The sequence below is a fragment of the Vulpes lagopus genome, chromosome 20 (assembly GCF_018345385.1).
Source record: "Vulpes lagopus strain Blue_001 chromosome 20, ASM1834538v1, whole genome shotgun sequence".
NCBI lineage: Eukaryota > Metazoa > Chordata > Mammalia > Carnivora > Canidae > Vulpes > Vulpes lagopus.
The window spans coordinates 13,757,533-13,770,611 of NC_054843.1; the positions used below are offsets into that span (position 1 = coordinate 13,757,533).

The following is a 13,079-nucleotide window of genomic DNA, read 5'->3' on the forward strand; positions in this document are numbered from 1 at the left end:
TTTTTTGTATACTGAAACCACAAAATGCCAGTTAGACACTTGGAACATCAAATGACAGACATAAAAACAGGGTTGCTGTTTGGATTGAACAAGTTTATTAGGTCAACCCAGGAACAAGGTCCAGCATAAACATCATCCAGGGAGTTGCTCTGACACCATCATCCTGATGAAAGCAAAACTGTAGGGGTCACAGGTGAAGATCACCATCTCCCATTTCCTGCAGCAAATTCGGGGACTCTGTAGGTTAGGTTGCAGGTGACAACAGACCAGACTGGACTTTCATCACACAGGATATCATCACCCAAGGCAAAGGCTCAGAACGTGTGGGTCTCAGAACTGGCGAGTCCCATGTCCAGATGTGGAGGGTGAGAGTCTCCCAACGTGACCTCAGTTAGTACCAGCCAAAGCCAGAGCCATAGCCAGAGCCACAGCCATAGCCACAGCCACAGAGAGAGTGGGAGCCATACCCATAGCCACAGCCAGAGCCACAGCCATAGCCACAGCCCAGTCTGCGGAAGCCACAGCCGTAGCTGGAGCCATAGCCACAGCCCAGGCCTCCATAGCCACAGCCTCCATAGCCGCAGCCTCCATAGTAGTTCCCGTAGTAGCTGCCACACATGGTGTTGGTTGTTGACGTTGTGTACAGGTAGAGAAGAAGAGGTGAAGTGTTACTTCAGTGTGGATTTCTCCTTGCAGAGGGCCTTTTATATGCCTCAGGATGAGGGGGCCTCACCACATGTGCTCATGTCCTTAGCTAATTTTATGACTCATCTAATTAGCTTGTTGTTTCAAGACCAGAGCCTAAGGCCCGAAGGCATTAAGGAGGCTTGCTTTAACCAATTGAGGACCTTTAATGAGATGGTAGAGTCACACTTACAAGGCTATCTTTCATAACACATCTTCACTTTAATATTCTACAACCAGATATCCTATAACTCAGGGAACGTTTTCGGGACTTTCAATTGACTTGCTCTTGACCATAATTCCTTTTATCTCTTTGACCTCCCCAAATTATATTGCCCTCCATAATATAGTTTTAATTCTGGTTCCAGGCCAGAGTCAAGTAGTGTTGTGTGGCTTATTTAAAAGTGATGAGATTAAAGTATAGAATAAAGATTAAAGTACAGTATGAAGGTAATTTGGGAGACCCTCTGTATCTTAATCAGCTCTTTCCCAATTATCAGAGAGGTGAGGGCACAAAATCTCTATATTAGTGATTTCATCTGCCTTGATAAGAAATTCAAATAAGGAAATAGGATTTTAATACAATCAAGTCTATAAATGAAATAATATTTTATTCATTCAAAATGTTTCCTTTCTGTGTGTCTTTGTGAGTATATTTTTATAAGAAAAATGCATAAACACAGTATTGTGACAAAGTGTTATTTAGTGTCCTTCTCAGTAGAAACGTTATTAATGGATAGATTTTGACTATATAAGTGTAATTTTTCCCATAAATGAAATGGACTTTTCACTCTGGAAGTGTTACAGAAATATTGCTATTGTCTGTCCAAACTGGACCAAATCTCACCTTTAATTACTATGGATCATAACTGCACTGATTGGTGGAATGTCCTATCAATCAAGAAATTTTGTTACTCTCCTATGTTTGATTACATACAATATTAACAATTTTCATGTGGAAAAATTTCTAGTTTTGCTTTTCAATAAAGCTAATAACTTTCAAGATATGTAGTGCTTATCCTATGTATTCATTTCTTTTTCGTCATTTGTGTCTTCTTGTGTGTGTATGTGTGCATGTGTGTTTGATCCAGGTCACGGGGTAAAAACAGTAGCACTATTGCCTATCAAATATTGTATTTTCTACTGCAATTTTTCTGTATTGAGCGTCTACACTTAAACATGTGTCTCTATACAGATATGATCCCACCCCTGCATTATATATTCCTACTTCTCCCTTTCACTCACAGGTAAGAATCTCTATATGTAGCTGCTTGATATGCCTAATAATCTGATATACCCATAGCAATGCTCACCTCATTTTGAGGTGTAGCTCAGTGAGTCTTTTGAGTGTGCCATATTCTGGACATCTCCTGGCAGAGTCCCTGTTACCAGAAGGTAACACATAGCATAGAATCACATGTGTGGCCCAAATGTATGCTGAATAATACGGTCTCAATCTTGGTAGCTTAATTGACTTTCAGTGAAGCTCCTGGTGATGAATTCTTACTTTTATTTCCTTTATTAATAGTCATAGTTAGCCACTAATAATATAAAGAAATGGCAGTAAAACACAAAGAAACAATAGTTACTATGCTTTCATTTACTACTCTTGAATGTAGTAGGCTTATCATGATAAAGGAGATCAACATGACGGACTGGTATTCTCTTCCCTGGTCCCTAGCTGCAAGCTTTCTAAAAGCAAACAGAGGCAAGAACTTCTTGGTTTTGTGTCGGTGTGTACTCCTTCCTCCACAAAGTGAAAAAGCCCATTATGAAGTGCTAACTTGACTTTCCCAACCCAGTGACTGGTTAAAGTTGGTGATCATTCCTTTGAGGAAATATGAAGAGAATAGGGAAATGATTTCTCCAACATAAAATATATGTTGGATCTCTGCTTGATATTTGCATAAATTGTGCCATCTAATGGATCCACAGATTTATAGGTTAGTCATTTTAATTTCTATTTTAGTAGTACCAAGGGAAACCAAATCTCAGAAAGGTAAATTTGAAGAAAATTTTGTTAAATTGTGCAAAACTGATCACCCTATGTATTTATTCCTGCCCACATATCTGATTCCTGATACAGGTTGGTGACATAGAGTATGATGGAAGCCATTATAGTTTTGCATAATATTTCTTAATTATTAACCTATTGTGCCAATGGTGTCAGTGTATTTACTGGCAGCTTGGGACTTAGGGAGCTTAAATCTGCAAACAAAATATTTTGTATCTAAGATGATGGTACCAAATATACAGACCATATGTTTTTATTTGTATCAAGTTATAGGAAGTTAGAGAACAGGCAAAACTAATTATTGATGGTAAAAAAGTACATGTTGGTTTCACTGCTCTTATTCTTTTTCATTTTGTTGATTTCTGCTTTTATCTGCATTATTTCCTTCTTCTACATGGTTGGATAGAGTTTATTCTTCTTTTTCTAACTCTTAGGGTTAAAGCTTGATTTTAAAACTTTCTTCTCTTTTAATATGTGCATTTAAAGCCATAAATTATTCTGCAGTCTCTGCTGACATATTAATCCTGCAATTTGTTTCATTTTAACTGTCATTTTAATCGTTTCAGATTTTACTTTAACTTATATTGTGTTTCACATTTGATCCATGAGATTTAGATTGTGTTGTTTTGGAGATTTTCTGGATATTTCTGTGTTCCTGATGTTTCATTTAATGTCAATATAATTTATTCCTTTTAATTTATTGAATTTAATTTATTAGAACTTATTTTATAGCCCAGCTTATGACAGATCTTGGAGGATACCATATACACGTGAAAACTATGTACTTTCTACCACTATTGAGTATAATACCCTGTCTGTGCCAATTAGGTCAGTTGGGTTGATTTGTTCCCGTTCCCAGAAATAAAGTGATTTTCTGTCTACTTAGTTCTTTTTTTATTTTGTCTACTTAGTTCTATGTCAGTTGCCAAACTAATTGTTTTGAAATCTCTAGTTAAAATTATGAATTTTTCCATTTTTATTTTCAGCATTCTTTATGCTTCACCTCATTTTGAAATCCTGTCATTAAGTGCAAACTCATTTAGAATTGTTATTGAGGAATTGATTTTTCTATCATTATGACATATTACTCTTCAGCTTTAGTAATATGCCTTATTCTGAGGTTTATTTGATTGGTAATGATATATCCACTCCAGGTTTATTATTATTAGTCTTTCTGTGTTTTTACATTTAATATGGGTATATTGTGGATAAGTCACAAATCATAATTATTCTTATTTATAATGAATATATTTTGACTCTCAAATTCAGTGTACTTTTTTTTTAAAATTCAGTGTACTTTTGACACAGTTTTATTTCACTGTACACTATCTCGTTATTTGTTTTCTATTTCCTAATCTACCCTTTTCCCCTAGATTTTTATTGGCTTATTTTACTGTTTTTTTAAAATTGAATTTTATCTTCTCTATTGTCTTATTAGATATAATGTATGTATTGGTTACTACAAATATTAAAGTATACATCTTAATTTATCACTTTTTGTTTTTCAAATATACCACTTCACATAAAATCCACTTACAGCAGCACACATCTTTTCTTTCATTCCATTCTTAATGTTATTGTCAGGCTCCTTAGAGATTTTATGTTTCATTGAAGAATTCAGTTTTTGTATTATTTTTTGTTTTGAGGCTTACTTTGATATTAATATAGCCACTCCAACTTTCCTAAGCTAATGTTTATTATATATTAGTAACTTATGTGCATAATGTATATTTATTTATTCTTTTACTTTTAACTCATCTGCATTTTTATGCTTGTTGTAGGTTTCTTTTAGAGCATAGATGTAGGGTCTTATTTTTAATTGCAGTGTTGAGACCATTTCAATTAGTGTAATTACTGTCATGGTTGTATGAGAGTCTGTATCTTGTTATTTGTTTCTCTGCTTGCTACAGATGTTATTTCCTGTTCTTACCTTATTTTTTTGCCTTCTTTTGCACTTTTTTTAGTGTTCCATTTTATTTCTTCATAGATTTTTAATAGCTGTTCTAAGGATTACAGTATGTATCTCAATTTGCCATACTGTGCCAGAGTAATATTATACCATTTTACTCATATATACATATATACTTCTTATAGCAATATACTTCCTCCCATCTTTTGCTATTATTATAAATATTACTTTTATATATGCCATAAATCCATAGATCATGTTTATTTTTTTTTTACTTTAAGGTAAATTATTATTTAAAACAATGAAAAGAATGAAAAATGTTTCAGTCTACCCAAATATTGACTGTGATAACACCTGTTCTCCTTTTCTTTACACTCTTATTACTTGGTGCTTGTGGAGCTCTTCAGTCACTGGGTTTATAGTATCTTTTCTTAAAAATTAAATTTAGAAATATTTCAGCCATTTGTTATTCAAATACTTTTCCTGAGCTCTCTCTGGAAATATAAGTTTTCAGACTGTATGCATTTTTACATGTATATGTATATGTATATGTATATGTATATGTATATCATATCACTCAGTATTGCCCCACAGATAACAAAGCATCTGTTTATCTTCTTTTTAAAGTTTGTTTTTTCTTCTCTGTGTTCAGGGTTCAGTAATTGCTATGGTTTTATCTTCAAACTCACTGATCTTTTCTTTAGCAATATTAAATTTGATTATTTAAAACTTAAGTTTTCAGAGCAGTTTTAAGTTCACACAGAAATTTAAAAGGAATGTATAGAGATTTCCCATATACTCTCTGTCCCCCAACATGCATGGTCTCCCCCATTACCAACACCCTCTACCATTTGTTATAATTAAGGAAGTTACATTGACACACTATAATCAAACAAAGTCCATTGTTTACATTAGGGTCACATTAGGGTGCAGTCTTGGTATTATCCACTCTATGAGTTTGGACATATGTATAATGACATGTAGCCATCATTATACTGTTAGGAACTCCTCTGTGCTTCACCTATTCATCCCTCCTCCCTCCCCTGGCTACCACTAACTCATGGAAACCACTGATATTTTTACTGTTTACATAGTTTTGCCTTTTTCAGAATGTCTCATAGTTGGGATCATATGGAGTGTGACTTTTTCAGATTGCATCCTTTCACTTAGCAATGTGTGTTTAAAGTTCTCCATGTCTTCTAGTGGCTTGATAACTCATTTTATTTATCAAAGAATAATATTGTACTGTCTAGATGCACCAAAGTTTATTTATCCATTCTTTTACTAAAAAACATTTTGTTTGCTTCTAAGTTTTGGCAGTTATAAAAGCTGCTATAAAAATCCCTGTACATTCTTTTGTGTGGGCATAAGTGGAAAAGCTAAATCATATGAGTATGTTTAGCTTTGTAAGAAATCACCCAACTGTCTTTCCAACTGGCTGTACCATTTTACATTTCCACCAGCAATGAATGAGTGTTTGTATTGCCCTACATGCTGGCCAGCATTTGGTGTTATCCATGTTCCAGATTTTGGGCATTCTAATAGGCATATAGTGGTAGCACATTGTTATTTAATTTGTATTTCCCTGAGGATATACAATGTAAAGCATCTTTCCTATGCTTATTTACGTATCATTTATATGTCAAACATGATGAGGTGTTTGTTAAGATCTTTGGCTCAGTTTTTAGTCAGATTGTGCTTTTTTCCCCCTTATCATTAAGTTTTAAGGGTTCTTTGTATATTCTGATTAACTGTTCTTGGGACGCCCAGGTGGCTCAATGGTTGAGTGTCTGCCTTTGACTCAGGGCATTATTCTGGGGTCTGGGATAGAGTCCTGCATTGGGCTCCCTGACCCCAATGTAATTTTTCTATATTGCTAGAATATATACTCTGTGATCTGCATCTTTCTCTGCCATGTCTCTGCCTCTCTTTCTGTGTCTGTCATGAATAAATAAATAAATAAATAAATAATAAATAAATAAACCCTGTTTTTTGTCAGATTTGTCTTTTATATATACATTTTCTCAGTCTGTGGCTTGTCCTCTCATTCTCTTGACATTGTCTTCACAGACCAAAAGCTTTTAATATTAATAAAGTCCACTTATCAATTCTTTCCTGGATTGCGTCTTTGATGTTTCTAAACTATGACCATACTCAAGATTATTAGCTTTTCTCCTGTGTTATCTTTTAGAAGTTTTATATTCTTACATTTTACATTTAGTTTTATGATCCATTTTAAGTTAATTATTTTGAAGAGTACAAGGTCTGTTTGTAGATTCTTGTTTCATTTTTTTTCATCTGAATAGTTGTTTCAGTCTATTTCCTCTGTTCCTTTTCTCAAAGATCCATTGACTATATTTATGTGAGCCTACCTAAGTCTCTTTATTGTTTCACTTATCCATTTGTCTATTATTTCACTAATACCACAGTGTTTTGATGATTATGAACTATTCCCTCTGTATTTTCTGGAAGTGATTGTACAGAGTAATTATTCTTGAAATGTTTTGTCGAATTTTCCAGGATCCATCTGGGTCTAGTGTTTCTCTTTTAGAAGATTAATAATTATTGTTTCAGTTTCTTTGATAGATATAGGCCCATTAATATTGTCTATTTTTTCTTGTGTGAATTTTGGCAGGCCATATGATACTTTTTATAGCAAGCCACTGTTTATTTTTCTAATCACTATAAAAACTTTATAATTATGTAATTTATTAATGTTATTCAGTCATTTCGATGGCTGATTGCTTTTAAATTTTTTTCTATATTGCTAGAATATATACTCTGTGAGGAAAAAGATAATCATTCTTGATCAATATTGCATTAGCATCCACCAATAAAATCAAACAAGACCTAAATATATGCAGAGATATACCATGTTCATGAATTGAAAACTACAGTATTAAGATTCCCATTCTCTCAAAACTGATGTATAGATTTAACTCAATCTCAACAAAAACATCAGCAGAATATATTTGTAGGTATTGAAAAACTTGTTCCAATATTTAGATTTCTATTTCTTCAAGAATAATAATCTATCCATTCATCCTATTTTGCTTTTCCTCTGCTCAAACCTGCAATTTCTTTCAGGAATAAGGGATGCTAAGAACACTGAATTTATTTAATATGGATGGATGAAACTTAATGGTCTTTCTATATCTCAAATAAAGACAGGATTTGCAAAGCCAAATTGCATTATAACCGGCTTCTCCTTTTTAATAGAGCAACATAAAAGGTTTTAGTTCTGTATTTTCCTGGTGTCAGCATTAACTATTTTCACAATCAGATTTCAAAGTTCAAATTCATTCCTAACTTATAGTATCTTAGAATAGAATGGAGATAGAAATGGGTATGTAAGATCATTTTATTCACTCTTCCTGAATTTATAATTTTCTCCTGAATTAACTCTAGTAATGAGTGATCTTGCCTAGGTTTAGACACATCTAGTAAAAGACCACTTAATGAGGAAATTACTCTTGTTTCAGATGGTGTCACATATTAGAAAGAACACTTGTGTCAAAAAATTTGTATGTCATGATCATCAATTCACCAGATTAGTGTTTCTAGAAAGACACAGAGTACATCTATAATAATAATCCTAATAATGTTGGAATACCAATCTTTCAGATATGTAACTATATATATCACCCTAAATGCCTCATAATTCTAAGTGCTAAGAAGAAATATATGCTTTTTTAGTACTTAATGTCTCTAGGTTTTTCTACTTTTTCCTTCACTGTAGATGTTTAAGGTCTTACAGGTTCTACCTTCACAGAGTTCCTTACACTCATCTATTCCCTTTCATTATCTATGCCACCATCCAAATGCAGGACCATTCAGCCAGTCTCTAGGTCATTTATATATTAACTATTGAGCCTTTTGTATCTCTTCTTCCAACATGCTTTTTCACCATTAGCACTTTCCAAAAAAGATTTTTCTGTAGCACATGTCCATAACTACAAAGGCAGTGATATCCAGTATTTATGTGTGCGTGTGTTGATGAGTGCATAAAGTGTTTATTAATATGGAAAGGAAGAAATGGACAGACCCAGGACCATGAAACATAAACATTTAAGACAAACCCTTGAGTAAAATGAATTATGAACACAAGACTCAGCCAATAAAGAAGTTTTCTTTTACCAAGGATGAATTTCAAGATACGCAACATTTAGTATGTCATGGGTATTGGTCTATTAGAATGAAAGCCAGACATAAATAATTAAACTGCTAACATTAATTATCCTTGCTCATTTATGAAGTCAGTAGTACATCTGGCATACAAGGCACACAAACTTGTTAGGACCCATAAAACACAGTTATTTGGAAATTGTTGCAACATGGACACACAGAATAGAAGGTAGTGAGTTTTTATACTTGCGGTATGATCAAAATGAGGTTTTCTGCCTTATAGGAACATTATGAGTTAACTCAGCTCCCTCAATAGCAAATGGGACTTTTAAGAAGGCTACCCATTTTTTGCAGATTCTGATTACTCTCTCTTCAGTGGGCTCTAATGCAATTATGACACATTGAAATAGAAATGGTCTTGGAATAATAATTTTAAAAGAAATGGTGCACTCCAGTTAAATTATTTCAGCCAGGAGAATAATATCTTCTGCAAAATGGCTGGTAGCCACAGCAGAGAGCCAAAGACAGACCTGTATTCATTACCTCAAAGACAATGATATCCAGAACTGTATCCATAGCCAGAAGCAGAGCCATATCAATAGCCATATCCAGAACCATAGCCACAGTCATAGCTAGAGCCAGAGCCATAGCTACACATGAGTTTCAGTAGTAGTCGTAACACATGGTGTCTAGAAGCTGGGATTCAGTATTTCAGTAGTGAAGCAGGTGGAGGTTTCTAGAGTCTGAATGTCATATTCCACCCTGAGACATTCATATACTACTGAGAATGGGTGGAACACACAACACAGACTCACTGGTCTTATTACCACAGAGTTTTTCATTAAAGAAAAGAAAAACCTTCATCATTCTAAGGGCAACAATTTTTTTTCAGGTGTTTATGCCTAAGGTTTGGCCCTAGCAAGCCCAGAGAATTATAAGGAAACAAATGTAACCTACACATTGAACAAGTATGTGTTATAGAATGTAATTAAACCTAATTTAGGTTTTCATTCCAGGGGGCATGGTTTCTCATGCATATCCTGGTACACATATGTAGGCATTGGGAGATGCTCCAGCATCTCCTATTGCGATAGCAACAGGAAAGCACCTGGGCTGGTGATGGGAGGTAAACGGCAGGGATATAAGGTGAAGCTTTCTTACATTATACCTGCTATACCTGCAAGATAGTGGATTGGATGGAGCCCGGACAGAATGGCCAGGGTAGTGGTGACTGAAGCAAGAGTCAAGTGAGGCAAAGAGGATCTGAATTAGTGCATCAAGTATGTCTTTTGCAAATATCTTCTCTCAGTAGTGGCTTTCCACCCTAATTCTCATGATTGAATTTAATTTTTAAAAATGATTTTGTTTATCTATTTATTTGAGAAACAGAGAGAGAGAGAGAGAGAAAGAGAGAGAGAGAGCCAGAGGGGGAAGGGGAAGAAAGAGAATCTCAAGCAGAGAGCCAGAGGGGGAAGGGGAAGAAAGAGAATCTCAAGCAGACTCCATGCTGAGTATGAAGCCTGAGGCAGAGTTCAATCTCATGACCCTGAGATCATGACCTGAGCTGAAATCAGGAGTCAGGCACTTAACCAACTGAGCCACCCTGGTGCCACTTATTTGATTTTAATACTATCCATTAAATTTATTTAAGACATTGTATTTTGAGATGTACTTTTTCGTTTTTTCTTGTCTTCCAATTTTCATGTTTTTTACATTCTTGAGCATCTTTATATCAGTTATTCGAAGATCTTAATGTTCATTTTCATTATCTCTGTGATTTCTTGGTTTGTTATAACTGATTGATTTTGTCTTATAGTCACAATTTTTCTGCTTTTTGTTTGTCTAGTAATTTTATAAAATGTGCCAGCCAATGTTAATAATCTGTTGTTTGGAATGTGGATTTTCTTGTCTTTCTTTAAATAGCATGGAAGTTGGTTTTGGCAGGCAGTCAAGTTACTTGTGCATCCCTTGAACTTTGCACAATGCAATGACTCTAACGTAGTCTTTGCCTAACTACTCAAATGTCTCTCATTTGGGTTTACTTTTCAATGAAGTCTCTTCACTCTGGCTGGTGGATCTCAAGAGTTGCTCAGTTCTGCATGATCTCAAAATTATTTAGCTTATGATAGGCAGTTGTTCTTTGCCTTTTCTTACAGAATTAAGCCATACACTTGTGTGTCTTATTCAATATAGGAGGCAGAAGACACCCCTATGTGAATATCTAAGTTCTTTCTCTGTGTAGCTCTCATTTCTTTACTATAATTATTCAAAAATTACAATCAGTCTCTGAAATTTCATCTTTCTTCAATATTAATGTCACGTTCTTCTTAGGTTCACCTTCTTAAAACGTGGGCCTGAGAGAATTACGGGAGAAAGCTAAAGTGATATTAGGGCTTAAAAAGTTTGTTTCCATTTGGAAAAAGATTGTGGTCCTGAGAACCTATTGAGTAATTTCTGAAAACAGTAATTTATTTCATTTATTTTGTCCAGTTTAATATGAAGGGAATGCTAGTGCAGTACTAGCTGCTCTGACATCACTGAAAGTAAATGCTTTTCTTCTGTGCACATTTTAAAAGAGTGAGATAAATTTCTAATATTTTTGAAAAAAAAAACACATTACACAAGTGAAAAAGCAAATTCAAAATAATGTATCCATGGCATAATTTTTGTCAAGAAAAAAATATGTAAAATATGGCATTTACTGAGACCTCAATATAATGTAACTAATTTCTTCAGTGCAAAGGAGATGTGATTTCTTTTTTTTTAAAGGTAAAAGTTTTTATTTTTTATTTTTTTAATTTTATGATAGTCACAGAGACAGAGAGAGGCAGAGACATAGGCAGAGGGAGAAGCAGGCTCCATGCACCGGGAGCCTGATGTGGGATTCGACCCCGGGTCTCCAGGATCACGCCCTGGGCCAAAGGCAGGTGCCAAACCGCTGCGCCACCCAGGGATCCCGAGATGTAATTTCTAAAACAAGAATGGGAAGGTTAAAAAAAAGTTTCTTTTCTTTATTATGTGATTTTCTTATTAATATTCAGCCTGTTCTGGGTTTATATTCAGAACTCTGCATGAAGATTGCTTTTTTTTTTTTTTTTCCAAATTGTCTAGAACAGAAGCAGGGTTTATTGTCCACTGGGTAGTGGTCAACAGAAGACTTTCACACTTGTAAGTGAATCTCTGCAAATTAAATGGGTGCATGTCCTACAAGGGGGCATTTGTCAGACCCTCTTCATTACCTTTTTAAAATATATGTTGTGTGCCCTTGTTGACATCCAACTTCAAAACTTTTGCTTTATATGGTGTTCTTAACAAAAACAAAAAACAAAAAACAAAAACCCGAAAATATTTAAAATTCTCTAGTAGAAAAAAAGTTTATCTGCAGGTGTTATAGTGTCATCTTTCCCAAAGTTTTCTATCTTCTGAGAGAAGGACATACCCATCTTGGAGCAGCATGCTAATCAACAACAGAAAATTGTCACAGATGTTCATCTATTTAAATGAAGCTGGAAAACATGGTTCAACGTGATGACAGTAGGTCTTTGTTCCCAAAGGGCTATTCCCTATGGTCTGAGACATAATGATATTCTACAATATAGAATTGATCTGAAAAATCACAAAATATATTGGAAATCCTATGGAGTCATTGAAATGAACATTTGGAAAATTTTGATGCTATCAGAATATATTATGTAACTAATACTAAGTGGAAAGTCCAACCTAAAAATGTATGTAATATTTTTCAAAATATGTTAAATAAGTTTCAAAAAAATAGAAAACTATAAGAAGGATACATCACAACACCAGCATTGATTATCATAAGGTGATGTAAACGTATAAAGGTTTTACTTCCTTTTTGTCTAGTATTTGTCTAAAAATATCTCTAGTATTTTGTTAATTACTAATTTCATCTATATAAAACAAATTAGTTGTAAATAAACCTTAAAGTTTTGTTTGAATTAAAATTTAAACACAGTTCATACCAAGAAGAACTATGGTCTTATTCACCTCAAGATCTTTCTTACTGATCAGTTGTCCATTTCTAACCCTGTATAATCTAATTTGGATGTCAGCTTTTACTTATTTGTTTTTCTTAAAATCATGTTCCTTGGGAATTTTGAGTTCTATGATATTTAAATACTAAAATATGTATGTTCTATTTATTCTTTTTCCCTTCCTATTTCATAAGAAATAAGAGAAAATAAGGAATTTTATTTGATGAGCTAAAAATGAAGTTAATTCTGTGAAATTTTTAAAAATGTAATTTTAAAAAAGATTTTATTCAATTATTCATGAGAGACACAAAGAGAGAGGCAGAGACACAGGCAGAGGGAGAAGCAGGTGCCC

At 34.1% G+C, this 13,079-nt stretch overlaps 1 protein-coding gene across 1 annotated transcript; it reads right to left on the reverse strand.

Annotated features, from left to right (window-relative positions):
- Positions 1-203: 203 nt before the first annotated feature.
- Positions 204-9,380, reverse strand: LOC121479341 (keratin-associated protein 6-1-like). The gene is made up of 3 exons (XM_041734895.1): positions 9,276-9,380; positions 8,745-8,794; positions 204-671 (listed from the first exon to the last, which is right to left on the reverse strand). The coding sequence occupies exons 1-3, from the start codon at positions 9,378-9,380 to the stop codon at positions 392-394; spliced, it is 435 nt and encodes a 144-aa protein (XP_041590829.1). The 3' UTR covers positions 204-391.
- Between the last annotated feature and the right edge of the window lie 3,699 nt (positions 9,381-13,079).